Source organism: Micropterus salmoides, unplaced genomic scaffold (genome assembly GCF_014851395.1).
Source record: "Micropterus salmoides isolate LMB-PRFRI ecotype aquatic unplaced genomic scaffold, ASM1485139v1 Ms_hic_scaffold_418, whole genome shotgun sequence".
Taxonomy (NCBI): domain Eukaryota; kingdom Metazoa; phylum Chordata; class Actinopteri; order Centrarchiformes; family Centrarchidae; genus Micropterus; species Micropterus salmoides.
In genome coordinates, this window is record NW_024043573.1 from 1 (window position 1) to 27679 (window position 27679).

At 39.1% G+C, this 27679-nt stretch overlaps 1 protein-coding gene across 1 annotated transcript; it reads left to right on the forward strand.

Moving 5' to 3' along the window:
• Positions 1–3116: 3116 nt before the first annotated feature.
• LOC119887452 (proteolipid protein 2-like) lies at positions 3117–12165 on the forward strand. The gene is given in 6 exon segments (XM_038698254.1): positions 3117–3511; positions 3514–3575; positions 7976–8131; positions 8228–8326; positions 9588–9684; positions 9770–12165. Coding segments are annotated over 6 exon segments (462 nt in total). The 5' UTR covers positions 3117–3477; the 3' UTR covers positions 9784–12165.
• Positions 12166–27679: the final 15514 nt, after the last annotated feature.

Genomic DNA, 27679 nt, shown 5'->3' on the forward strand with positions numbered 1-27679 from the left:
TATTATATGGGATCCATGTGAAACAAAATTAAATAAACATGAAATTATTCTGTTGAAGGTTAATATGTGTACTTCTGTTCATAGGAGTTGATTGTCTTCTCATTTACTTGGCTGAGTTGGATTTATAAAGTATGTTTCAGTTTTATGAAGAGTTGCAAAAGGAATTTTTCTAAAAAGTCAACACCACTATTCTACATAAACTGTGTACAAAACACAGCAAAGCAAACAGAAAGGTGAACTTGGTCTATTTTGTGATAGTAGCTTAAAGTTTCATTAGAAAGTTCTAAAAGATGCAGATGGTGTTCAGATATTTCTGTGGCTGGCCTATATTTCTCAGTATAGCTGGCATTTATAAACCATTTCCGGCAGTCATGGGCCAGTATTCAGCTTAGTTAGACTCAGTCTGTGGTTTTGATGCAAGAGGGGTCTGCATGGCACTGGTGGTTCAGGGAGTGCATCATTGCAGTGGTTTCCTCAGTCACCTCCCATCTTTTGCTAAATCTGAGAAAGAATTTAACAAATATAAGGAAGACCAAGATTTAAGAGCTACACAGTGCATATTAAGACCGCAAAACTGTATTGTAAACACACTAGTGGTCCAAAACTTTTTGCAGTTCATGGGCAGTCAAATTAAAGTGTAAAATGCAATTAATGTAGTCTAAAGACTATCATAGAGCGGGTAATGACACCTCAGAATTGATATAATTTAATTCCATAGTTTGGCCTGTGCACACAAATGTAGACATAATCCTCTGAAAATCATACACCAGTTTGGATATGATGCCTTCAATAACTGTTGGAAATTCCAAGATTTGAGTCGAATGAATATGAACAACTAGATGTGGCAAAAAGTCTTAAGGCCTGATTTAAAAACAAAACAAAACAAGAATTGGAGCAGATCTTAAGTTGTCTAAGAGTTTATATCAGAAATGTGAAGCATAAAAACTGAATGCTGCTTCTCTGTGTTTAGTTTGGACTTTATGGACAGTAAGCAGATCTGTCCCAGACCATCTGAGAATTCTGGACAGTTCACAATGAAGAAGCAGATCAGATATGTATTTGGGTCCTAAGTGCTTTACAAACCAACAGAAGTATTTTAAAACCCATTATCTGACAGGAAGCCAGGGTCAAGATCTGAGAACTGGAGCAGCACGCCTCTGGTCTTAGGAAAGACTCTGGCAGCAGCAATGTAAATCAGCTGCAGCTGTCCCTATAGATTTTGGAGGTCTCTGTTCAAAGATAAATCTCAGGGCCCATAAGATGATTAATGTGGTAAGAAAAGAAGAAAACAAAAACAAAGTTAACCTCTTTTTGGAGTTCTCTAATCTAATAAAAATTTCTAAAAATTTCTTTTTGTGAAATTGTAGATAATTTAACCTTTTGGGGTCTCAAATGGTAATCTAAATGAAAATGTGAATTTTAGAGGATAAATTAATCTTTTGGTGGAACTGCAACTTATAGACATCTGAAATTTGAGAAGGGGACTAGACACTGCTTTTTTTGTAAGGGGCCAAAAAGCCAAAAAGGTTGAAACCACTGTTAATCTTAAACAATGGATTTTATAAGCTAATCATAACTTTTTTATGGTAAATTGTCATCTTTAAAATAAGAATCTTGATCAGGATTTATATCTGACAGCAATTGATAATGTGTACACATTAAAGCACAGTGTGTATTTACTGTAAATATGTAATTTACATTTTGTAGGTAAGTTTAGTTTAGTTTAGTTTAGTTTGAATAGATTTAAGAATTGATTTAACTTCAATATGGAAATGAATTAGTTAATAATAAATATATTAAAATAAAAAGTACAATAGTTGCCTTGGAACTGACTGTGGAGCAGATAGCAGAAAATCAAAATAATCGAGTAAAGTACAAGTACTTAAGTACAGTACTTTAAATGAAAAAATTAATATTGTACTTTACAACTGTAAAACTGTTTTTTTGTACATTATATTAGTTTGTGTGATATGTCTGGTCTGTAATTTTTGTAATCTGTGTCAATTTAGCTGCTGCAACACCGCAGTTTGCCCTCGGGGACCAATAATGATCTACCTACTACATACTAACTAACTAAAAGGGACAGTGTTTTTCTTGTATAGCATAAGTTTTCTTATAGAGATGTATGCAACAAGTGTTTTTAGTCCTCTTTAAGATGCAAGATAAAGTCAGTCAGTTTCAAGCAGAAGGTGCACCAAGCCTTTTTACCTGTTCAGAACAGGAGGACCAACAATTGCGGGACCTTGACCTTGATTTGTTAAAAATGCCTCATAGATAAACAGCCAATCAGTAATACCTTCTTGTATAGAGAGAGGGGCAGACAGTTTACAGCCCCTTCAAATTGCTTCTTTTTGTCTGTTTTAATTGTGTGGATCGGGAGCCTGCACCTGGGTATTTTATTTTGAAAATTGACCGGATTCTCTATGATGTTTGTGTGTTTGACTACCTTTCCGGTTTGATCTGCTCTGTGCAGCTTGACTCGGCTTCTATCTAGAATAGACTTTTCTCCGCGGAGCAGAGAGAGGAGCCGCTTCTGGGCTGCTTCTGAAACGGTGACTCATAAACTGTCTACAATGGCCGCTATCAGGTGTAATTTTGAAATGGCTGATTTTGTCCCCAGCACTTTTTGAAAGCATTTGCTAAAAGTTTTCTGAAAATTAGCTTGCAACAAGAAATGTTAAATAACGAGAAAGGTTTACTTGCACAATTGGAAAACATAAAATGCAATGTAAATATAGGAAACAGATCTGCCTTGTCCCAAAAAAGGAACTTGGGCTAAAAAACAAGCTGCTAATTCTACATTATATTAGATAATATTTTTATATTCTGAATTGTCAGTGGCCACATGTATTCTGTTTAGCTTCATATAAATAAAAACATTTCCACCATAAAATTAGTGCAGAAAATGTTATGAGAATGCAGGAAATTAAGAGTTTAATGCTCAAAATCTTCTGGGGGAGGACCCAGACCCAGAATAGCCTATTTCATTAATGAATATTTCTTCAAAATAGCATCGGAGGATCTTGTTGTCTTGTTCTCGTGGACTAAGTTTTTCGTCGCACCGCCCATAAATGTCCCCCCACACTTTTCAACACAAAGTGACGCCCTTGGCTGTTCAGTCCTTCCGGTGAAACCAGCTCCGCTCATCGGCCCCAGGGTGCACACAGAAGCAACTCCTCTTGAGAAAAGGGAAAGCCAACGCCCCGCTGACGCTGAACTCAAGTCAGTCAGTCCTTCCTCCAGAGCTTCTGTGGTCGTGACTGAGCTCCAACAGGGTCTATTTCACGGAGGCTTTACATCGGTGACGTTCATCCACCTGCAGGGGGAAAATAACCCAAACTTCAAACGGGAGCAGCAGCCATCAACACTGGGGCTGTTCTCAAGACAACTTTGCTTATTCAAACATTTCCCGTCGGTCGCTGGCGATAACCCTTAACAACAATCTGTATATACGTATAATACGTAAGTTATTGCAGAATGGCTGATACAACCGGGTCCAGCGCCGCTGGAAACTGCTGGAGAAGCTGAAAAGTTACGTGAAGACCCAGAAAGGTTTTATCCTCGCAGCTGAAATAGTAAGTTCACTGACCTGGGCAGTTGACATGTAGGCCTACCATTCAGCTACTGTGCAGCTTTGGATGGTCACAGCTGCTTGCAGAACTGTCTATAATATGCTGTGTGACGTTTGCTAAAGTAGCCTGCAGCTAATCAATATTTAATAGATTGTAAAGTGGGTTAATGTAGCCTACATGGTTGTCATTGATTTTTCTTACACTGTTAGGCGAGAGAGGAGATAGTTACCCCAGCTTTATGGAGTCGTGTCACCATTTATATGTATTTTCTTCTTAAAAGCTGTTTTGTCTCACTTTTTGAGAAGCTGTCTAGCCTGGGAATGAAAAGCATGTGGTCTAGCGGGGTTGAAGGATCGTGAAGAGGAGGTTAAGGGTTTCCACCTGTCACTTTTGCTCCACTGTTTTCTCATTTGACACCAAGGAGCCAAATGCTGAGCATTAATGGCAGATGAAAGGTCATATGGGTTAACTGACCAACTGACTGTTGTCAGGCATCTCCTTTTTTACTCATTACCACAGGCTGCATACTATTTGTAGGCAGAGAAGTAGTAGCCCAAATATGGAATGCCTATCACATTCCCACTAGTATAAAAGCTCATAAAGTTCCCCCCCCCACGCCATGTCTTTGCACATCTGGCTGGAATTAACAGGAATCTATACATACAGAGGTGGAAATATAATCATCAGAGCAACAGTCTAATAATGTTTAAGTTAGGTGTGTGGTTTAAAGTTTCCTACTTCCTGGAAGAGAACAACCACATCCTGTCTGGAAGACCTTTTTTTTATACTGTCCTTGACCACCGTTTTTCACATGATTGCCTTTGTTTGCATTTCCCTGCAGTGTGTTCTCTTAACGCATGACTCACTTTGATCTTAAAATATTTAGTTAAGTTATGCCGTGGAGTATTATCACAACCTGTATCCCACCATAGCTTACAGAGTGCTCAGAGTGTTACTGTACAACTGTTCCAGTTGTTAAACGTCAAGAAAGCACTTTTTTTTTTTCACTGATAAAATGGCTCTGCTCTCATAAATCAATGAGCTCATTATAAAGCACGCTCTCAAATGTTGGTGGTCAGTGGTCCACCCACTGGATAGTTGTTTTTTTTCCTTCTTCTTCTCAGAGGTAATGGAAATTCCAGGCTGTGTGTGAAGTTTGGTCCTGGGAACAAAGAATGCGTGAATTGCCTTGCACACATCTCTGGTGTGCCAATCACGGGACAGATTCGTGCTTCACTGGATACACTGTGTAGTTTGTTGTTTCCTCTCCCACTTAAGTCTTTACTGAAACCTGGTAAACTCCTAAAGAAAGTTATCTCTGGTAGTACATGTCTGAAATAGTTGACAGTGCAGGGAGAGCTGCAACAGGAAGACAAATGCTCATTATGTCCAATCTGATAGGAAATAGGGGTATTTAACCACAGCAGTCGGGATTACTGAGGGCCAAATCTTCCGGCTGGTAAGCCAAAAGTCTAAAAGAATAAATGTCCTTTTTAATCAACTTTTAATATCAGGTTTCCATGCCTCATCAAATTACATGTAGACTTATTTTGTTTTGGTTTTCGGCTTGCCAGAGACATTGCCATACTTAACCTTGTTGGAAGTCACAGAACAACATAACGATTCACAGTCACACCCATTTAGTGCAAATTTGTGGCACAGGTCAGTAGCGATAAGTCAGGATGAGTCATGCATTGAGCTGATTATTTGCCCTGAATAAGAAGTGGTCACATTGTTTTATGACCGGAAACATGTTTTTTAGGTTATCTCCTTTTGAATGATGTTTTTTTAATCAAGGGAAAGGGTGGGAGAAAAGTAGGGGAATGAAGGTTGAGTAAATGAGTGAAAATGACTAGAAATGAAACTGAATGACATTTTACGCTCAACACACACAATACACACACCCCAAAATGTGTATTCCCTAGCAACCAATGCTGTTTGGTGTGTCTCTGTACCACGGACTGACTCTTGGCGCTCATGTTGCTGCTTACTATAATTAGCCAACCGTTCACGACAATTTTTCCTTCAGTCAGTTTCAAAGAGCAGCCCATTATACTGATGTGAATAGATCCTAGTTGGGATCTTAAAAGCTGACCCATGCAAACAGATCCGCCGCTGTGTGGAAAACATAAAGGTGTCAACATCTCGCAGCCTTTCTTGTTCAGAGGGACTCTTGTGTAGTGGGTGTTTCTCTGTGTGACGGCCTCCTCAGTAGCCGCTGCCCTCAGAGCAGCCGGCTCTTGCCTAAATAGAGCCTCCTTTGTGTAGGATTTTGGCCTCTGCCGCCTCACTACTCTACAGAGGCAGCCTGTGTCAGTCTCGAGAACACATGAACTACTGATGCATCTGGCTGGCTCGCTGCACGTAGCAGTTGCTGGTGAGGGGAGGGGAAGCAGTAGTGACAGATGTAGGGCTGGCGTCAAGTCAGTTACATCATGGGTGTATTATATAGACTACAGTGATTTGACACTCGCCACCAAGTTGTCTGCTTTATTTTTTGCAATATGCAAGATGAGTTTTTTTTAAAATACAGCCACAGTCAATTTATTTAATAACCCAATCGAAGAATAAATTATTTAACTTGTGACAAGAAAGCAGTGCAGAGAAGTGTTCAGTGGATCATATGTAACTAAAGAGTTTATTAATTCTTTCTAGCTTGAGTTCTATCTTTTATATATGATTAAAGTTTGACATTTATTTGTCACAAGCTGAAACAATATGTGCAGTCAAATTCAGGGTACATGTAGTAAAAATAACGATTAGAAATAAATTATAATGTTTTTTCTAAGCTAGAAAAATATAAATATATGTAGTAAGAGTTATGTTATAAAGTGTATTAGAACTACAATGATTAATTGATTATTCAATTAGTTGATTGACAGAAAATTAATTCACAACTATTTTAATAATCGTTTAAGTACTTTTTTGAGTAAATCTGTCAAACGTTTTAAGGTTCCAGCTTCTCAGATGTGAAGGTCTGTTTATTTTTTCTTGTTTTAAATTGTGTAAATTGAATATTTTGGACACAAAAAGACATTTGATGATGTCATTTTGAGCTGTGGAAATTTGAAGTGGGTTTGGCTGTGGCTCAGGAGGTAGAGCGGGTTGGCCGTTAATCGGAAGGTCGGCGGTTCAATCCGTGGCTCCCCCTGGTTGCGTGTCGAAGTGTCCTTGGGCAAGATGCTGAACCCCAAATTGCCCCTGGCGGCTATTCCGCCAGTGTATGAATGAGTGTGAATGTTAGTTTCTGTTTGAGCACTTAGGCTCAGTGTATGAATGTGTGTGACTGGTGAATGCAGATGTAGTGTAAAAGCGCTTTGAGTGGTCGAAAAGACTAGAAAGGCGCTATACAAGTACGGAGCATTTACATTTATTTTTTTATTTTTACAGTTTTCAGATTTTGTACCAAACAATTAATAGGAAAATAAATAATGAAAAGGTTTAAATCTTTCCAGTATATACAAATTTAAAATGTACATGTCACTTATAAGGCAAATTTCATACAAGGTACAAGGTAGAGTTATTTATCATTTTACAACACAGGGTTGTATAACAAGATTAAGATGCTCAAGTCCAAATGTGCAGGGCACTGCAAAGGAGTTATAAATCTATGTTGTAGAAAAGGACAATAAAATGAATGCTGTTTAGTCTTCAAGTAATTTATTGTTTGGCATACAAAGGCTTAAGGACTTAAGGAAATTTCCACTCCTTCAAAGCTGTCATATGTTGTGTGAATGCATCTGCCCACACCGTTTGAAAGCAACAACAATAGCTGTATTGAAAAAAAAAAGGCTGATTCTGGTTCAGGGCTGTAGGCAGCCTACGTTTATGATTTCTTCACATTGGCAGCATTTCACTGGAATGGACTGAGAAGAATGCAAGCTGACTTTTTTTCCCTCCATATGGAAAAATATGATCTGAATGGAACATACACAGATCCATGAAGAGGGCAACATGTGATAGACGGACTGACAGAGTGCATTGTAATCCCTCCAGTTGTCTCACCCTAACAGTGTTTTTGTGTAGAAAATATTTATTCTTGGCAAAAATAGTTGTTATTCTGTGGATGTGGATATTGTTGAACTGACTGGAGTAATTGAAACAATGATGGTTCTGTTGGAGTGATTTATTGCCTGAGTGGCTTTTTCTTTTTCTATTAATGAACACTGAGATGATTAGTGCTCTGTCAGGTGAACTGCAGCTGATCACTATGTTCTTTTATCAAGTCAGTCAAACCTGACCTCCAAAGTCTAACAGAGGGAAGGAATTTAGGCAGCATCTGTTAGTTTTCTGGCAAAACCCTGAACTATTCTGGGATATCGTCACCTTTCTGAGGTCAAAATCATTAATCTCTTTGTTTCTTGCTTTTCCCCACCCCCTCTTCTCACTTCAATCACTCCTAGCTCATCAGTTTCATTATCATCATCTGCTACGCAGCATCTCTGTATGGAGGCTACTCCGCGGTGGCCATCTGCGAGATGGTTTTCGCCATGGCCTTCTTCGGCATCTTCATGATGGAGTTGGACAAGCAGTTCCTATTGGTCAACTGGGTCTGGAGTGTGAGTCCTCTACAACACACACACACACGCACGCACACACACACACACAGCATTGTTGCATAATGTTTCATCTTCTGCCTCCCTCTTTTTGTGCAGGATCTTTTCCGTGCTGGTATTGGTGCTATCCTTTACATCATCACTTCTCTGATCTGTGTGATTGGAGGGGCCGGGGACGGCGCTCGTATAGCAGGCGGGGTCAGTTAAGCAGCCGTGAACTGAATGCTGAAACTGTTCATATTCAGGTTTTACGGTTTGTTTTGACAACCATTATCTATGTATCAGTGATATCACAGGTGTGAAAACTGCTTATAGATGTGTAAACAGAAACCAAAGGGGGTTATTTGATGTGTGTGTGTGTGTGTGTGTGATTATGAGATACGCGCAACCTCTCTGCAAAGGCGCTCAGGAAGAATTGAGTAATATCGTCATCTCGATTAATTTCTTATGCTTCCTTCCTGTTTAAGTATAGTGCTGACCACAAGCTGACACAATTTGCCTGTCTAACAGTTTTCAAACAAGTTTCACTATTTTTGTAGCCAAAAACAGGATGCATTCATAGTTGGAGCACCTTGGAGAGTGCACAAGAAACACACACACATAAGTACCAAATTAAAGTGCAGCATACAGCCACTAATGATATTATGGAAGCAATAGGAGTCATTAAACGAGATTCATGGTAAATGAAAAGGACAGGGGGAGGCATAAGACACATCAAAAATGCACAAATCACCACCGCCAGTAGAGAGGGAGAGAGAGCAAGAAACAGAATGACTCAAGAATCAAGAGACTAAAGCCTGTGGTGTTGTTAAAATTAATCAATTTCAAATTCAAGTTTTCCTTGCTCTCTATTTACTTAATTCGATTGAGGACATTTAATATTATTTTTCTCTAAGAATTAGTTTTTAGTTTATTCTTTATCAGTTTATTCATTGTTTCTGAAACAATATTTGTGTGGTGTGCCCGGTAGATTAAAGGTAAATTTCACATCTCTTTTTCCAACCACAATCTTCCTTAAGTTTTTCATAGACCCAATCTGCGCTATTTTTACACTTTTGTGTGGTATACACACCACACGTGTTTGTTCGGAACTGAATGTGTGAAAGTTGCACATGGACAACTGCCAAAAATGTTTCTGTTGAATATCGCAGTCATTTCTTCGGTTGAGGATTTCTCCAAGTGAAATAATCTTGTCTCAGATCAGTTTTGTAGTTTCTTCACCCTCAGACTGGGAGTAAAGCTGTCTGCTGGTGTGAGCATTTTTGAAAGTCTTGTAGTCTGCTTTTGCTATGTAACCTAAATTATGAAAGATTTATTACAAGTACATTACAGTATGTTTAAAAAAAAAAAAAAAAAAAAGTATTTCTAGAAAAAATTATTGGCATTAACCAACTTTGAGGTGTTTTATTTGACCAGTGAATTTGATTATTTCTGTGTTTCTGATCATAACTGACCATAGGTGTTTGGTTTGATCGCTGGTCTGCTGTTTGCCTATGATGCCTACACCATTTTCCTGCAAATCAAGAGCACCAGGCAGCACACGGCAGCATCCACCAGTAAGAGCAACAGATATTTACTATTCTATATGACGCTAATCTGTCTTATTTCAAATGTACAACGTGTTGTTTTTCTTTTTCACAGATGACGGAGTTTAAACACTCCGAGACACGTGTCTCTGTCAGGGTCGTAGAAGAAGAACAAAGAGGAATTTGTGCAGAAGTTAACGGAAGAGTGGATCAAAGAGGGGATGATGGACAGTAAAAATGAACAGGTCACAGTTTAATCAATGCCACTGTATGGTGTGAACAGACAAGAGATTTATTTAGGGCCGTGCTTGAGAGGAGTATGACGTAGCCTGAGTGGTACTGTACTGCACATCTATGCCTGCATGTCAGACAAAAAAATGTCTACTACATGAAGAATTCCCCTCACAACTCCAGCCTCAATATACCACTGATTTAATAAGGGAAATTAGCAAATAATAGGCAGTGGCTGGTGTCCTCAAGCAGCTTGTCTAACACATGTCTACTGTTAATGGACTGCTGTAATAAGTAGTAACTGTATCATTTGGGTTTTTTAAGTAACTGACACATGAATGGGTGCTTTAGGAATTGTTTAACATGATAATTATGCTTTTCTGGAGTGTGTTTTCTGTATGTTCAGTGAGGTTTTATTAGCTGGCCAAACGTGTCTTTCTCTGTTATTTAAAGCTACTACAAGGAATTTTCATTTGCTAATTTGAGTGTCCCCTGTGGACAAATGCAGTAGTGTTTTTCCCAGAGTGAAGACTGTATTTCACATGAGCACCGCCACCTCCAGTCATAAAGATGTTGATCTGGCAAGCGCATACATTTGTTTTGGAAGTGAGTGAAAGAAATAAGTAACAAATTTAGATGTTTTTTCTTTTTTGAACACAGCTGTTTGCAGGGTGCATAGCGATGAGGTAATATGTATATGTGGATATTTAAGAATAATAACTAATATGACCATGGTTAAAAAAAGTTGTTTTTGTACCGTTCATACACCTAGGCCTCATGTAATGCCTGGTGCACACTAGAGGATTTTCAAATCTTAACTGATTTTTAAAATGTGGGATACCACAAACATAACAACATAATTAATCGATATTTTAATCTTAAGAACGCACACACACGACGATTCAGTCAAGACACAGGATCACACACACTCACAGAAACTTTCTTGATCAAACGTGACTTCAGACATAAACAAACGTGAAGGCAGACTGTCGTCGTCAGCTAGCTGCACTTGTGTGTGCTATGTTTTGCACAGGAAAACAAAAAAATAAAAATAAAACAGTGGATGAACTGATGATAATTGGTTCTGACCAGACTCTGCTCGGGAATGCCCACCCAATCGGCCGAATTATCCTCTAGTGTGTGGCCAGCATAAGCCATTTGGTTGTGCAATTTTGTTACGAAAGCTAAAGCATTCCCATCCATCCATCCATCCATCCATCCATCGTCAACCGCTTATCCTGTGTACAGGGTCGCGGGTAAAGCATTCCCTAGTAATGTTATTTCTTCAGTATAAGCCAACAACAAGATATAGCCCAGCAGCAAGGCCATCATAAAATGTTACCTTGTATAACAATTTGCCGTAGACTGGAGTGAGACAATAGACGTTTCAGAAAGCTATTGCGATCGCTCTTCTTCTCAATAAAACATCTTGGGTGCGACCTCTCGAGTCAGAATCAAAAAAATCAAAATGCATCGTCTTCTTTTCAGTTTACAGTGGACACTAGTTTTGATATAAGGCTCTGGTAAGATTAGCTATTTCTATATAGCTATAGCTATAACTATATAGAAATAGCCACTCTTCCCGCTGATGTTCTCGTTTGTTTATGTACGTCTTATAGAGGCATCAGTATTAAATTAAGACTGTTTCATAACCAGTTAAAATGTCCTTGTAGCTGCTTTAATCACTGTTCTTTAGAGTGCTCCCTGTGTGTTACAGTGCCTTAACGTCTCATTCAAAATAACCAGTTCCTTCATCTTATTCATTTTTATTCCTGACTCCTAAACATTTGAAGTAGTCACTGTTTTTGTACTAGTCAGATTTTAGTCTGCACCTCCATTAACCATCAAACATGTTTATTATTTAAATTACAGTGTCATCCTCCAGTTTCACACATCTACTTTGCTCAGGTTTTTTTCCTTTATGCATTTGTTACACACTTTTAAGGTGCAGAATATTTTGCTGTTGACATTTATACAGTCCATGAGTACAGTAAAGTTAATGTTTTTTTAAGTACATGTTCTCTTTTGATGAGACAGATAAAGAAAAATCCATTTCTAAAGAAAAATGACATTGTTTTGGAATTTTATGATGTGAATATCGCAATTTGAGTACTTCCTGTAACTGTTTCCTCTACCCTTTGGTTGTTATTTGTTCAAGTAAAATATCACCTTATCTTTATTATTTTTTCTAACATGCTTTACAACAGTCTGCAGTTTGTAATGTCAAAATTCAAAGCAGCCTTGTTTGGGAAATAAAAGCCATTGTTACTTCAAAGAAAATCTGTATTTGTGGCTTATATTGTACACTAATCTTACTACATAACTACATGTACTAACATTACTATTTAATAACAGCTTTATTCAACAAGAACTTCATTTGACTGCACATGTTACGAGATATACTGTATTTAAGCTCTCACAGATTGCCACTAGATGGAACCAGACTGTCAGTATCTGAAATGAATTGCTAAATGAAAGGGTTCCTTCCCGCTCTGCTCAGGGAGTAAGAGTTAGTAGGAGTTAACATTGCAAAAACATGAACATAGCTATCATGATGCGTGCTCCAGTGTCTCATCAAGTTGTTGGTGTTCAGATATTATCAGAACCACTATGTTTTCACACTCTGCCATCATTTTCACTGACCTGGTGCAGCTTGCATCTGTGATCTCTAATCTCATCTGAAAATTGTCTATTGCACACTCATATGCATCCTGTCCCCCTCCCACCTTTTCATTTTGAGCTTACAGTGAATTAATGAAAATCCTTTCCGACTTTCCGATGCTGCCTTTAAAATGTTAGGCCCACCTATTTCATTTTTGAGACCTGCAGCGGAATGATAATCCTTTGTTTGGGCTCATACTGACTGATTTCAAACTAATTCCCCATGCTGCTGCTGCTGCTGTAGCAACCAGAGTGTAATAAAAACTTTCCCCCAAACACAGCTGTGTTCATATCTCCTCGTCAAAATATTTATTTAGGAATAAATCGGAATGTTTCCAGACACTGCGGATGGATAAAGAAAGACTAAACATGGTCTGAATTTATCGGAGGGATTTATAAAATAGGGTTTGTATGTAACTTCCTTGTAGCCTGGGTGAAACATAGGGCAAACTGTGGGATCGCCTGTGTCCAGGTCCAGGTCTGTGGACGCGGGAGGTAAAGTTGGAGCTTCGTCAAGTTAGCAAGATACTGTGAGGATGTCGGTCAAGCGCACACACCTTCAAGATAAAAGAGTAGACGTTTATCAGTTTGAATTAAAATAATTTGTCATATCTTGACCATTAAAATAATTGTTTGTTTAAGTGTGTTTCTTAATTTGGTTTTTATTTTGTCTCTGCTCAGGAAATATCAAACATAGGTGTTAATGGGGTTTTTTTACGCTGAAAGCTCCACCGGAAGTCAACTTTTTCAGTTAGGTTAGCTTGTCAGTTGCCAAAGTAGTTAGCTGAGGCGGAAGGAGGAGTCTGTGGCAGTCTGAGGGGGACATCATGTAGTTTAAGACAGACGGTGTGACTTAAAATATTTAGACCTCGGCGTTTCTTCCCTCCGTTTGTTCCCTGGAAAACGCTTTGTCTTCTTTAACATCCAACCAACATCATGTTTCTGCGCGGATCAAAAAAGCGGCGGTCGAACCGCTCGGTAAGTCTATTTAAAAAAAAATACACTTCTTAATGACTTTCACAACTCACTTAACACTCGGTAAACTTTTAATGTAATACCATCTTCTTTGAACACCTTTTCGAAATATGTGTACGGCGTTGAGCCTTTCACTGTATTAGTAGCCTTGAAATGAACTTGTGTAATTAGGCTATTCAAGTTCAACACAGAAAACAGCCCAAGCAGAATTTTGTCCCACCTTCACCTGGCTTTTGTGTCTGTAAATACTTTGTCTGGTAAAAATCTACCCCCTCTTTTCCTCCACTTGTAATAAATCCTATTGTGATATATTATTACACTGCGTACCAGAAAGTCCTTCGTGCTTTGTTGAGTCCTCTCAGGCGCCCCAGGTACCGTCAGGAGGGGTTAGACTACGTCATAGGTCTTACCTGAGCAGGTTGGGATGTGGTAGCTGTAACTTGAATATGTTTATTACCTGTGTCCGTTTTTCATTACTAAGATGCAAAGACAAGCAATTGATGCTCTTAAATTATGCTTTGTTGGAATTGTGGAGCTTGTTTTCGGGGCAGACAAACAGCTGTGTGGCCATGAAACATCTGGCTATGCAGCACACTTGGACTACATCCAGACAGTGACTGTCAGTCCAACTACAGTCATGCCCAATTACTTGTTGTAAACTTCACATTCAAAGCGGATCAGTCTAATAGATAACCAGACAATAATACCCCTTTCTGAATTTAGCTTGATTCTGTGTTTGTAAGTTTGTATTTAAAATGTGTTAGTATTTCATAGCCTACAGATCCTGCAATTTACATGTAACACATCCTTTGTGTAAGCTCTTTAACAATAGTTAAACACCCAGGACACCAGACCCATACAACAACACTCAAGTATTAATGAATATCATCAATATTTTATGCAACACTCAATTACATCAGCTCTAGAAAAGTGAATTTTGAATCATGTTACAACAGAGATGTTAGATGATGTTGCAAAGTGTGTCTTAAACACTATAGTTGAATCTAAAATTATCTGTAGATTATCAGAGCCGGGAAAAGATTGACCTGCAGTCTATGATATTATAAGATTAGATATCATCTGGGATTTGATACATATTAAATGTCTTCCATTTCCAGCGGCACTAAGTAATATAATTATGTGTATTTGATATATTATTACAGCATATATAATAATATTATTATTTTTGTACCCAAATTAAATGTAATGTTGTCAATATCACCTATCGTTAATTTTCACTGGTTAGAGCATAAATACGACAACACTGAATACCATATGCTTCCTACTACCTTTGCTCTACCACAAGGCAGTTATAACTTATATTTCCACAACAGCTTTTAGATTTAGGCTGCATTATAAATTATACTATAATACACAATTTGAGAATAGAAGATTATACAATATGGAGGACAAGCCCAGAGCAATATTGGGCTCAATATAAAGCTAATGATCTTCCATTCGTGTATCTCAGATCATATACTTCTAAAAATATTAATCTTATGCATGTTTAATAGATGCAAAGGTGTACAGAATGAAAACATACTTTATGATTCAAGATGTTGAAGCTATTGTTTTTGAACAGAACCTTTGTTTATGTTATTAGTAACACCTATGCTTTTCCTACTCTAACAAGTCAAAAGTTTCTCATCATTTCAAAAGAACTCTTCGGTTACATGAAGTAACTGCTGACACAGCGCTGTCACAGAAAAAGTGTCTGTTTGAACCTCACAATGGCACTTGTATTTGGTAAACCCATCCAGTTGTTAAACAGTGTTGTTTCAGTTGACCTCGGGAGCAGGAAGCAGCGATGCAAAAACCATTAGAGCAGCAAGAAGTGTTGTGCCACAGAGCTGTGGTGGGAGCGTGGTGACGGCTGGCCTGGCCTGCATGCTGTCTGTTTGATCCTGTCCAGTTAGGAGAGGTGCGTCCACTCAGCATGCCAAAGCAGCAAAGGCCCCCGACCTCTGACCCGTTCGTTTTAATGTTTAACTCCTGCACAACCACAACACTGAGGAGAGGAATACCTAAATGGCAATCACTGTCTTCTGTCTCATTCATCTCTCTTATTTTGGTTAATACACTCTTTAGGTTTCACTCATTTAGCATTTAGTACAGGCTTAATGACACAATATAGGTGTATTAATTATCCACACTCTTATTTTATTGTAAGTAATTCCTGACTGAACCAATGCAGTTGCCTTCTGATGTCATATAACAAAGCTGGCAGACATTCAGTCTGTCCCTTACCTGGTTACACTGTTACTTGGTAGCAAGAAAGGGTTCAAGCAAACCAATGCAGCACCATGTGATTAAACCTTATACCAACTTAGTGAAAACAAAGGAGCTGATATGAAATGTCTGACGCCGGTGTGAGTGTGAGCATGTGAGCTGACGTGAAATTCTGAATGTATTATTTACTTTACCCACGCTTAGTTTGGAAGAAACTTCCTACCACCTAGGGCTGGGCGATATGGCCTAAAAATAAAATCTCCGATTTTATTTACTTTAATTCAATTTACGATTTTTTCCGATTTCCCCCCTACTTAAGGAAAGCAATAAGGTTTGTTGGTCAGTGCGGCTTTGTTCATCGCGGAGAGACTGGCATTTTTCATATTCGGCTGGATGTCTCTGTTTCAGGTGTTGGAATAGGTTTGTGGTGCTGCTGCCTTTCACTGCGATAGGCTTTAGGCAAATGTTGCAGCGTGGTGTCTGTTGTTCCACATCTGTCGCAGCAAACCCATACCAGTTCCAAACAACAGATGACTTTATTCCTTTCTTGGGAACAAACTTCCCGCTCTCACCGGTAGCCATTTTGTCGCTTGCTGTTGCTGTTTAGTGTATGATGTTGTCGCTATGGGAAACGAACACTACGGAAACCCCGGGGAGCCAAAAATGTGCTATTACACAAAAACTCGATTTACTTATTTTTTAAATCGCCCGCAACAAAAAATTCGAATTAATTCATTCAATCGATTTTTCGCCCAGGCCTACTACCACCGCTCCCATCACATCCTTCACTTGCAGCACAATAGGCAAACATCATTGTTGGGCCACAAACTTGACACATTATCTTCTGCGGAGAACAGAAATGAAACACACGAGTCTGTGTAGCCTTGACGTGTAGGACAATGTCATCATGATAAGGAAACGTGAAACTAACTTGCATCGGCTAAAGTTCAAGGCTGAAAGACTGTCCTATCTGTTTTCATCAAAATACAATCATTAAGGAGTGAAGTAAAAGTAACTGCCTATTTAAATTAACCTCTGTTTTTTCCATCTCATAATCTATGAGCACATGATGTGTTAATTAAAACCAAGTTGACAGATTGTTATGCATATTTAGGTATGCTTACAGATATGCCCTCCAGATATCCTGGTTATTTTGTTTTTTAAAATTAATCTAATTGAATGGAGTGTGACCTTGTCAAAGTTGTGCTGAGCATTGTGAAAACTCTCTAGGATGTTCTTTTGTCTTCTGTTTGCACATAATGTGACTAAACATTTCAAGTAAATTTAAAGGCTTTTCTTAGGATTCCTAATCCGTCATTATTCATTATGTCATTATTGTGTCCGTGCTTAACTCTTAATTACTCTCTGTCTTTAATTGAGTGAGCGTCCATGCTATGATGTTCAGCATTGTCGGTGGGCTGTCATGATACATCAGACAAATAATATTACTCTCAGAAGAACTTCTTTGTTTTCCAATCAGAAAATTAAGCTCAGTGGCCTGAGGTGGGTGTTTTCAAATTCACTCACTTAACTCACTATCTTAATTTATTGGTAAGATTTTCTTTAGTCATCTGAAATCTAACTATATAAGATTACCCTAACCTGCAGCAAACCCTCATTTATACGTCTAATATCATGTCCACCCCTAATACCGAAAATATGTCTATAAATATGTCATGTGTTACATAGCCATCTTTAAGTTAAGTGGTTCAGAACTGTGGGGGTGGCTCTTCATACATTGTAAGCTGTTGGGGTCGAGAGGTTATGTTTAAGCAGACCTCCTCTCTAAGATCACCACCAGATTAAGTCCAGAGGCAACAAGTCGTCAGCATCAGCTAGCCTGGAATCTCTTATTAAATGTGTTTTACCAAGAAAAAACATAATTTCTGGATATTTTTTCTGTTCATAAATTATGTTGTAAAGAAGTTAATGCTGAGCCCAATCCCCAGAATTGTCCAGTTAAGATTAGGCGTAGATGTTTGTGAACTGCACTAAAAAAGTTAGGCTTCACTTAAAAATAGTGGATCAAAGAGTGCATAAAAAGTGACACTAAAAATATGAATATAGAAAGTGTAATTTCTTCTCTCTATGAATGTTAAGTCAGTAACACCCTGTAGTATCATGAATTGTTATCACTTTAAGGTCTGCTAAAGTTTCCAGAAGTGTTTTTATCCTGCAGCTATTTACTTTCATTCTGTGTAATCTTACTAAATGTAATATTTAGGAGTGTAAGCCCTACAGCAGTATGAAATGAACGGGCATTTTGTAGTCTATGCCTTGATACCTCAGGAACTCCTCACCTAAGGAAAATAACAACTGAAAGGTTCAGTCACCCAGAAATCACCTGTTCGCTTCATTTAGCCCATCTTGTCACCTCTCATACCTGGCTCTGTTAACAACAATCAAAAGTGAATCAAAGTGGTGATTAACAAGGCAGCTTGAAGCAAGACAGATCCCAGTGCATACAACACACAGTGATGCATCTAAAATGGCATGTAAATTATAGTTCACCATCATGTGAGACTATTCTTGACTAACTAGTTCATGTTCCTAGAGAACTGGATACAATAATCAGTGCAAATAGCACCAGAACCACGTACAAAACTACTCAAATTGAATAATTTCTAATTTTCAAAACACACAAACATGATCTTTTGTTCAAAAGTACAAGAGAGAGCAAACTGCTAATTGCCCCCAGTTCATTTACAGTATCTGCGGTTTCTCAATGCATCAGTAAAGCACTTACCATACCCATACAACAGCCCTCAGATATCAGTGAGATAAGCTAAGCAAACACAGTGTTAAAGTAATCCATTGCAGTTCTTGATTTTGTTCATGAATAACTCTGCATGGGAAAACAGGCTTGGCATGAATACTGATGGTTTAGTGGTTAGAGCGGTTGTCCTCATGAGGTGTGTGTGGTTGGGAGCTGAGCAGGTATGCACAGGTACCTTGCCTTGCTTTGCTCGTTAAACTCTCCAGCGTCTGTGCACGTGCATCTTTATGTGCAGTCTGTTCATGTGTAAGGAGAGAAAACATTGTGTCTTTGTTTGAAAGTAAGTTAAGTTTTGTCTATTTTGACAGCCTAGCCAAAATGGCAGCAATCATGGGGTCTTGCTCTTTTTGACAAAATCCCTTCAGTGGAGAAATAAAATAGCTGATAAAGAGCTAAAAAATACAGATGTATTTTCTCTGTCAAGGTTTAGTTCTTACCGCAGAAGATAGGAGAGGTGGCCTAGAATTAAGGCATCAGAGAAAAAGAAAGTGGAGACAAAGTGACTATATGGAGAGGGAAAGGGTGCAGCTCTTATCCTGTGTCTGCTTCCTTCCTCTCATCTCTAAAAAGAGGCCTGTGTCTGCAGACTGTAGTCTTCATGCACACACACACGCACACACACACACACGCTGGGCTGCAGGAACTGAATCAGAAGCAAGATATGAGACAATTTAATGCTAAGCAGTTCAGATGCTGTTGGCTAAGTCAGAATCCATGGCTCAGCACTTTCGGTATAAGGCATTTTTGAAATGAGACTTCCCTGATTATTCGTTATATTATATGTCCCATCACTTACAAAACCTACAGCATAAAATTTTCCTCAAACTCACAGCTGAATAACTCTGGCTGCTGGTCACAAGCAAACAGGTTTACCTCGGCGCTAATTATGTCAAATTCTGGATATCACTTACAGGTGTTTTTGTGTCTGTAGGCAGCTACAGCTTACACCCACTGCAAGATTCACTCTTCATTCCTTATTGCACTGACAACAGGAGCTCCAGTGTTGCAGGAGAGATTACTGAACTCAACGTTCAGCTATAAGAAAATCATGTATATTCATGAAAACATATTTAAGGAACACGGGTGTATTCAGACCAACCCCCAGTGCTGTGATTTTATATACTGTCACTCACAAGCTGTGTGTAATACAACATACAGTATATCTATACAAATGTTACTGTGCAGTCATTCCAATCGTTTATATCTCTGCCAGTTCAAGCACACAGGATTTTCATAAACTGATGTCATTAAGTATACATAGGAAATCTATATATAGCTCATTGTCCGCTCCAAACACCACTGATTTAAAAGCTGAAGCGACTGACTCTAAGTGCATTCTGTTTGTGGCTTCAGTGGAAACAATACTCACTCACTCATATGTTGATGTTTCTGCAGCCATGTCTAGCAAAGTACGTGACAACTCTGTTGTTTTAAACTGTCTTGTGCCAAACGGTATGAATAGTGCTCCATGGGAAATAATGTAAGCTGAAGTGAGTTTGTGTTTTCAGCAGGAGGAAGAGGACCCAGACAGAGGGCAGCCCTGTATGCGCTGTGGAGACCAGTGCCCCGGCTTCCGTGTCCATGGCTGGAGGTATGAACCATAGGGCTCTTAAACATTGTCAGCGCTGCCTGTTGGCTTAGCAGGAAATGTTTGCCTCATACTTTGTATTCACTTTTGGTCGAGTTACACTCTCTCCTGCTGCTTTTTGGATCTTGTACAATCTCAGATAATAACCAACTAACTAAAATGAAGGCTTTTAACAAAATACATGACACCATAACAATTTGAATGTAATTTTGTGCACAGAAACAGAAGAACTTTTATTCAAACTGTATTCTTCTAAACAGCAGCTATTATATATATTACCAATATTTCTAATAACATGAAGACAGTTAACATCCCCCCAGCAGAGACATTTTATTTCATTGGCTGTCAGATATGGTGTTTGCAGCTATCAGCACAGACGAAATTTGACTGCTTCTGATTTATTAACCAGACATACTGTAAAGACATATTTTGTTTTATGGGTGTACATAAAAGTGTAATGAGTAGATATACATGTGTAAGAATCGATAGTTCTGAAGTCAAACTGTGTGCGTTTCGATATGCCTTAGGAAAGACAATAACATTGCTATATACGGAAATCAGCTTAACTGGGATCTGTGTACACAATTACATTTATTTATTTATCTGACACTTTTATCCATAGCAACTTACAATTGCTATATGTATGTCAGAGGTTGAAGGCCTCTTGAGCAACTAGGGGTTAAGTGTCCTGCTCAGGGACACATTGGTGAATTGGTGTGTCACAGTGGGAATTGAACCCTGGTCTCTCACACCAAAGGCATGTGTCTAATCCACTACACCATCACCACCCCCAATGCGTGCAGATTGATACATTAAAAGACAACAAACATGACCCACTCAGGGCACCACATGATAGTCACACAGCCAATCAGCCTTGCTGACTCCGGGGTCATAAAGAATCAGAGCTAGTGAGTGCCATTAAGCCCTGACATCTGCAACAGAAGCAGCTGCATTTAGTTTGAGTTGACTCTATCTTCATGGGTAAACAGAAGCACTGCAGAGCAGCAGGATTACCGATCAGTTAACAAGTGCTGTATCTTTGCGGTCCGGCAATTTAAACTTAAGACCCATTCTTATGTCATTGCAGTATTTGTCATTTTCTATACTGAAAATAGGGCCATATGGTGTATTCACACACCAGGGGGCTTTCAAGGTGAAAAGCATTGTGTTGCTTGAAACAGCAGATCATTTTCTTTAGCGCAGCATCAACTGAGTGTTCACCTGGGACAGGTTTTTATGGACACAAGGCAAGCTCCACTCAGCAAAAGGATGAGCGTGTCATAGGATGTATATTGTGCTTAGAGATTGGCGGAGTTTGTGAAGCAAAAAGACTTCTTGCAATTCCTACGTTTTAAATTGAGACACAAGCCACTTTAAATATATGTGACCCTCCATACTTCTTAACCTATTTGTTCAGGAGTTTTTAACTATTGTCAAACGCTCTCCTGAACAGCAGTTTATTTCATTCTATTAAGCACGTTTTTGCGTGCTTTCATTTGAGCCCCCTTTTCTTTTCTCTCTCTCCTTTAGTCCTTTAGTGAATATCCAGCTGGTTGGGTCTCTTGGTTAGTCTAATCCTGTCAATCACTCTAATACGATTAAGCCTTACTGCCGCGATAGTAACCCTCTCGACCACTTCATACCTCCCTCTGTCTCCCCCTTTCTCTGTTCCACTGCTGTTTTCCCTTTTCGAATGTGACATTTGTATTTCATTAATTATAGAAGAAGCAAAGAGTCAATCGCTTGCAAGGAAGCTGTATGATCCAGATTATAAATTTCATTTTTCCAAGTACATTGTGTTTAGTGGTTCCAGATTCTAAGGCTGTAGAGTACAAACATCCAAGTTTGACGCACAGCTAGATGAATGAAAAAGATTTATTTCTAGTTATGAAGGCTGCATTCACAGTCCCAGATGTGGCACTGCATGGCTTAGGCTCACTGTGGCTCGGTGATCGAGAGAATAAAACAAAAGGCACAGGAATGCGTGCTTCATGTAACTAAAAGACTGTAATTTTATCTTTTAGCTTTTTTTCAGTTCTGTTCCCTCTATTCAGGTCAAGACAAAAGCTTAGAAGTTAGGATGTAATCTAAAACATGTGCGCTGCTCTCTACCTACAGCCACACTCTGGTATAAGTCTGGCCCCTGTACATATCGATCTATTTACAGTATGTTTAATCTGTGTATAATTAACATAATGCTGTGATTTATGGAAAATTTTCAGTTATGCATTTGGCTAGAGGACAGATCTGAAATGACATTTAGGGGAGGTAACAAAGGGAAATGTCTTGTTGAGACGTTTGTAGTCTCTTAGCTGATCCAGGAGAATGACGAACATGAAAGTGATTCAATGATTGAGATTTATTGGGGTCAGTTTTAAGACCCCAGAGTCATTTGCTAATTGCATCTTCCTTAATAACCAATTTAGAGTCACACCTTCCCTGATGGAGAAGATCATCCAAGTGAGCACAGACTTAGCTTCTGGCGCTCGCTGAGAGGGAAGTGATCCATCTTCATCCTGAGCTTTCCCAGACAGACCTTAAACTGAGTTGGGGGGCAGATGGTGCTTCCGCTGCCCAGCAGCGAGCGAATTGAGTTACTTTTGACCCACAGGTCCCCACCATGCTTCAAAAGTGTTCAAAGTCGCCATTGCTATTAGTCTGGGAGGCCATGCGGCAATTACTCAGTCGCTAATTAGTGGCAGAGAGTTATAGGACAAGGCCCATCTGTTTCTTAAAATCAGATCTAAGGAGGGCTTCACTGGGCCCCACTGCAGTCAACATCAGTTATAGATTATTACACCAGCAGCACATATTTAAAGCAGAGGATTATGGGTATGGCTGCTTCACTGGATTCCCCACCAGCTTTTATATTTATATACTGACTTACAATGTACCTGTGGTCTAGATTGGCTGTGTGAAAGTTAGTTGTCTAAAAAACTGCATTATGGTAGAGCTGCAAGTTAACTAATGATTATTTTCATTATTGATGAATCATTTTGTCTGTAAAACATGGAAGCAAATAGTGCAATTTCCCATAGCAAAAGGTGATTAGGTGACAACAGTCCAAAACAAAAAATATATTCAGGTTACTATCATACAGAACAAAGAAATCAAACAAAACTTGACATTTTAAAAGCTTGAACCAGAGAATATTTCCTTTAAAACTCAATGAAACAATATCAAAATAATTGCAGATATTTTTTTTTCAATTGACAAATTAATAAACTGTCTTATCTTTTGCAGCTCTACATTGTGGCTATCAGAGCTAAGCCGCGTTCCTGACTCTGATGTTGGAGTTGGAGTTAAATTTAGGAGGCATAAACACAATGAAAAACAGAAATAAAAGAAGATAAATGAATAATGAAGAATCAAAGCATTCTGGGTCTTCTCTAGCAGAAGTATCCTTACTGATATTCATCCTGAGTGATTGACCAAAGTCAGATGAGCTGGCCTGAATTCAGAGATCTGTCGTGACTTCGCTAAGACTTAGAGTCACGCTGCCTGCTTGATATTTCACCAGGGACACTTTGTCGTGATGCGTGCCCATCTTGTTCACATAATATGACAAATACTGCACAGCACAGCATTGCTCATTGGCTCAAAATCTGCTCCACTTTTTTCTATGATTAATAACTGCATCAAAGCAACAACCATCTGTCGTGAATCAGCTACAGCAGTCTGGTCTGAGGAGAAAAGGCACAGCGAGTTTATACTTTTACACTTGGATGTTTCATATCTTCAAAGGCAGCGTGAGTAAATTGGCGGGCGTAATTGAAATGTGTAAGTGAATGCATGTGTACTTAGCTTATCTTTTTAAGTACATTTAAAAATCACGTGGGCATGTGTGTACCTTGAGAGCTGTGTTTGTATTTTCTGCAGTGTGGAGCCTTTTGTTTGAGCGCGCTGTCAACACGGAGGAGGGTGGGAGTCGGGGGTGGCGGGGACATTGAAAAGAGCCGAGCAGACAGAGAAATGACCACATGGAAAGGAGCTGCCATAGAATATCAGGCTCTTACTGAGAGACAGGCTGACAGGCAGGCAGTAGTCGGCGCCTATTGGATGCAAACCTTCACAGTTACAGTGGAACAGACGTCTGGAAGGGACGACGTCAACAGGCCAACCTGGACTAATTTGTCATGATTACAGCAGGTACTGAAGAAACCATATTTTACTGTCTATCGGCATTAGAGGGACTAGAAACTCAAACAGTCATTACATTGGGAGATGTGGGTAGACAGGAGGGTTTTGTGTGTGTGTTTACATGATGATTCTTGTGTTTCTTAGGCTGACTTTATGTTGTTTTGTATACTTATCTGTGTGGACCTTAGGCGCAGAACATGACGTCAAGTAGTGTGCTTTTCTCACCTCTTCTGCACACAGTTGGCTGCCTTTAATGTATCAAGAGGGCCATATGCTATCTTCACGGTTATTTCATTTAAAGATGTAGAAGAAGCTTTTTCAGCCAAAGCTAATGAAGACTGTTAGATTTCCTCAAGTTCAAATGAGTTTATTTCAGCTCCTCACAATGTTTATTTTTTATTTAATTTTTCCATCTAATACTCTGTCAGCATGACAGAGCTGTACTCCCGGCAGATAAAGTTAATTTAATTATTATCTAATTATGTAGTTTATTATCTACTGTGAGTGGATTATCTATATCCAGTAAACATACATACACACACACACACACGCAAGCAGTAAACGTCAACAACATTAACAGCACCAGCTGTACCAACAGTCTCAGTAACAATGTTTTGGTCCATTAAAGAAATAATTGAGGCAGATTGTCGATTCCTGTCTAACAGACAGCTAGTTGTAGATTCAGTATAATGCAGTTCCCTTGGATTTCTTGTTTTTTATTTTTACAGACAACACAGTTTGGTTACACACAGATGTTGTACAGAATTTTAGTATTCCTTAATTGATTACAGTTGTCTATGCATATTTATTGACACCCTTGGCTTGCACTCAAGCTCCTGGGTGTTCTGCCCCAATGAAATTTGGGGAACTACAGGGACTGCAGCTCACAGTTAGTTTAATTCAATTAATTTGACAATTATTTTATCAACTAATTGTTTTGTGTATGAAATGCCCAATGCTCAAGGTGACGTTTTCATATGAATTGTTTTGTTCGACTAACAGTCAACCCAAAGGTATTCAATTTACAGTGATATAAAACAGCAGAAAATGCGCACATTTGAAGAGTTGGACAGTGCAGATGTTTTACAATTCTGATTTAAAAATAACTTGAACGATAAATTAAATATAAATATAGTTACGGATTTCTGTAAACCAGCTCTACTTTTTACAGCAGGCTGGTAAATCATATATTTTACCATTTACAAAACTGAACAGTGAAGAGACGACTACCTAGTCATAGTCGTAGCTATTCTTGGTCAATAAGTTTCCATCTGGACAATCAAAGTATATTTGTGGATTTTCCCTAATTTGGAACTTTTTAGGAATTGTTTGACCTCAGCACCACATGTGGTACATACATGTAGCCAGAGGGGACAAAGCCTAGTTGTATTACATCAGAGGCTTGTAACTCAAGTAATTGAACAGGACAGGGCTCAACACAGCAGCGGATGGTAAATTGCAGTGTTGCAAAACCCTTCAGCAGAGTGGGCTGCTTTGAAGTTTACTGAAGTCACGATTAAACCACCTCTTGCATTAGCAAAATAATAAGAAATAAAATGTTTTGGAAAAGCATTCCCTTTGTCATACTATCACTCTACAGTATACTATACTGTGGCGGAGCTGATTTACTCCTTTGTGGATTCAGTATTTTGTCTGTTGTATATGTAGAAGAATATTTAAATGTTTTGGCATGTACACAAACCAGTCTTTGGTGAAACTCTGTCCTTAAAGCAAGCTATCAGAAAAACAGCCTGCATAAAGAGAGACATGATTTGAGACTCTCCTGCATTCTTCCATACCCCAAAATCATTCAAATTGGCACTAAGTCATGCCCCAATTAAGGTAGGTTGCATGTGAGGGTTGGCACCCACTGGTGATTAAATCCCTGTTACAAATGCTTTTATCATGTGGAGGCTGGTGGTGTGGGGGTAGAGTACTGGTGGGGTGAGACCGGGTGCATCTCCCATCTGTCCCATCATGCCAGGTCCCGGCTGTTTCCTCCTACCCTCTTACATAGGCATGTGTGTCACGGTACCCCCCCTTTTGCTAACACACACACACACAAATACAGCTGGGGTCAGATTCGTGCCAACATGGCTTAGCCTAAGCTGACTTACTGTGTTTACTAACACTTATATTAGTTCTACCTGCTTGGCGACCATGGCCATATAAGGTGCCAGTACAGGACAGCTGCATGTTACAAGCATATATTGGTCTGGGCCTGAGAAAAAGTACTGGGATCACATAATAACATTATTTTCTCTGTTTTGTCAACTCCTTAAGAATTAACTTGTGTTGGGTAAGGAGAGTGGAGCACATTCAATCTGACATGCAGCAATTACTGGCGACTGCTAACATTTCAAAGAAGGTAGATTTTAGATGATTAGAAGAGGAGCTCTCATGCAGTTTACAAGCAGCTGTGTTTGTGTGCTAGCTTTTTGGTTGTGTTTGTGGGGGAGTGGGGGGGGGTTCTGGAATAAAGCAGCTTTGTGCCTTGTGAACTTGAGCCACAAGTGCCAGCTGGCAGGCTGTTATGCAATTGCAACAGAGATACACGCATGCAATACACGCTTCATATGGCCACATTGTCGCATCCACACACATAAGTGACACCCACGCTCACTGTCACCCGGGGGCACTTTAATGTGACTCCACCGGTCCACACACAGGCACACCCTGCACCAGACTGAATGTGATGAGGAGTCAAACGACAAGATGAGGTGTAATACGAGGCTGAGGGAGATTATTGCTCCCATCTTCACTTCCCTCACTCTATTTCCCCTGGGACTTAGAGCCAGGCTTATGTATGTGACCTCATTTCCTGCTTGTTTGGTAGTAGTTTGTTTGGGATGTGCTGGGCCTGATGCAGATCTGATGAGATGTTGGTGGAAGGTGGGTATTAAGTGGATTGTCTGACACCCAAATAACATCTGTGATGAGACTGAGTTGACTCCAGTTGAGTTAATGCATAAACACTACACACTATACATAAACTGCTTTGATGATTTTTAGTTCTGAATGTTGTGTGAAGTTTTGAATTTGTTTTCAATGATGTGTAGATTGTGCTTTTGTGTCCCAGTGTGACAACTGTTGCATTGTTTGTTTGTGAAATGTTTGTGAAATAATGTTTCCAACGCAAAGTGTGTTCATAAATAATTAAATCACAAAAACTGTGGAAGTGTCCGTATCAATGTGATGTAAAGAGAGTTGGTACTTTAAGAACCCTGTTGTTTGGGTTTGTTTTAGGAGCAGTATTATCTTGGTTAAAAATCAACTGAACCTGTTGGCAATTAAATAATTTTTTTAATATATTTTCTTTAAATTTCTGTTTGTCAGATGATACCATAAAGAGTGATGCAAGTGTGAGTTAAATATCAACGCTAGTTTGCGCCTTAGTACCTCATGCACACGGAGAACCCACCTGT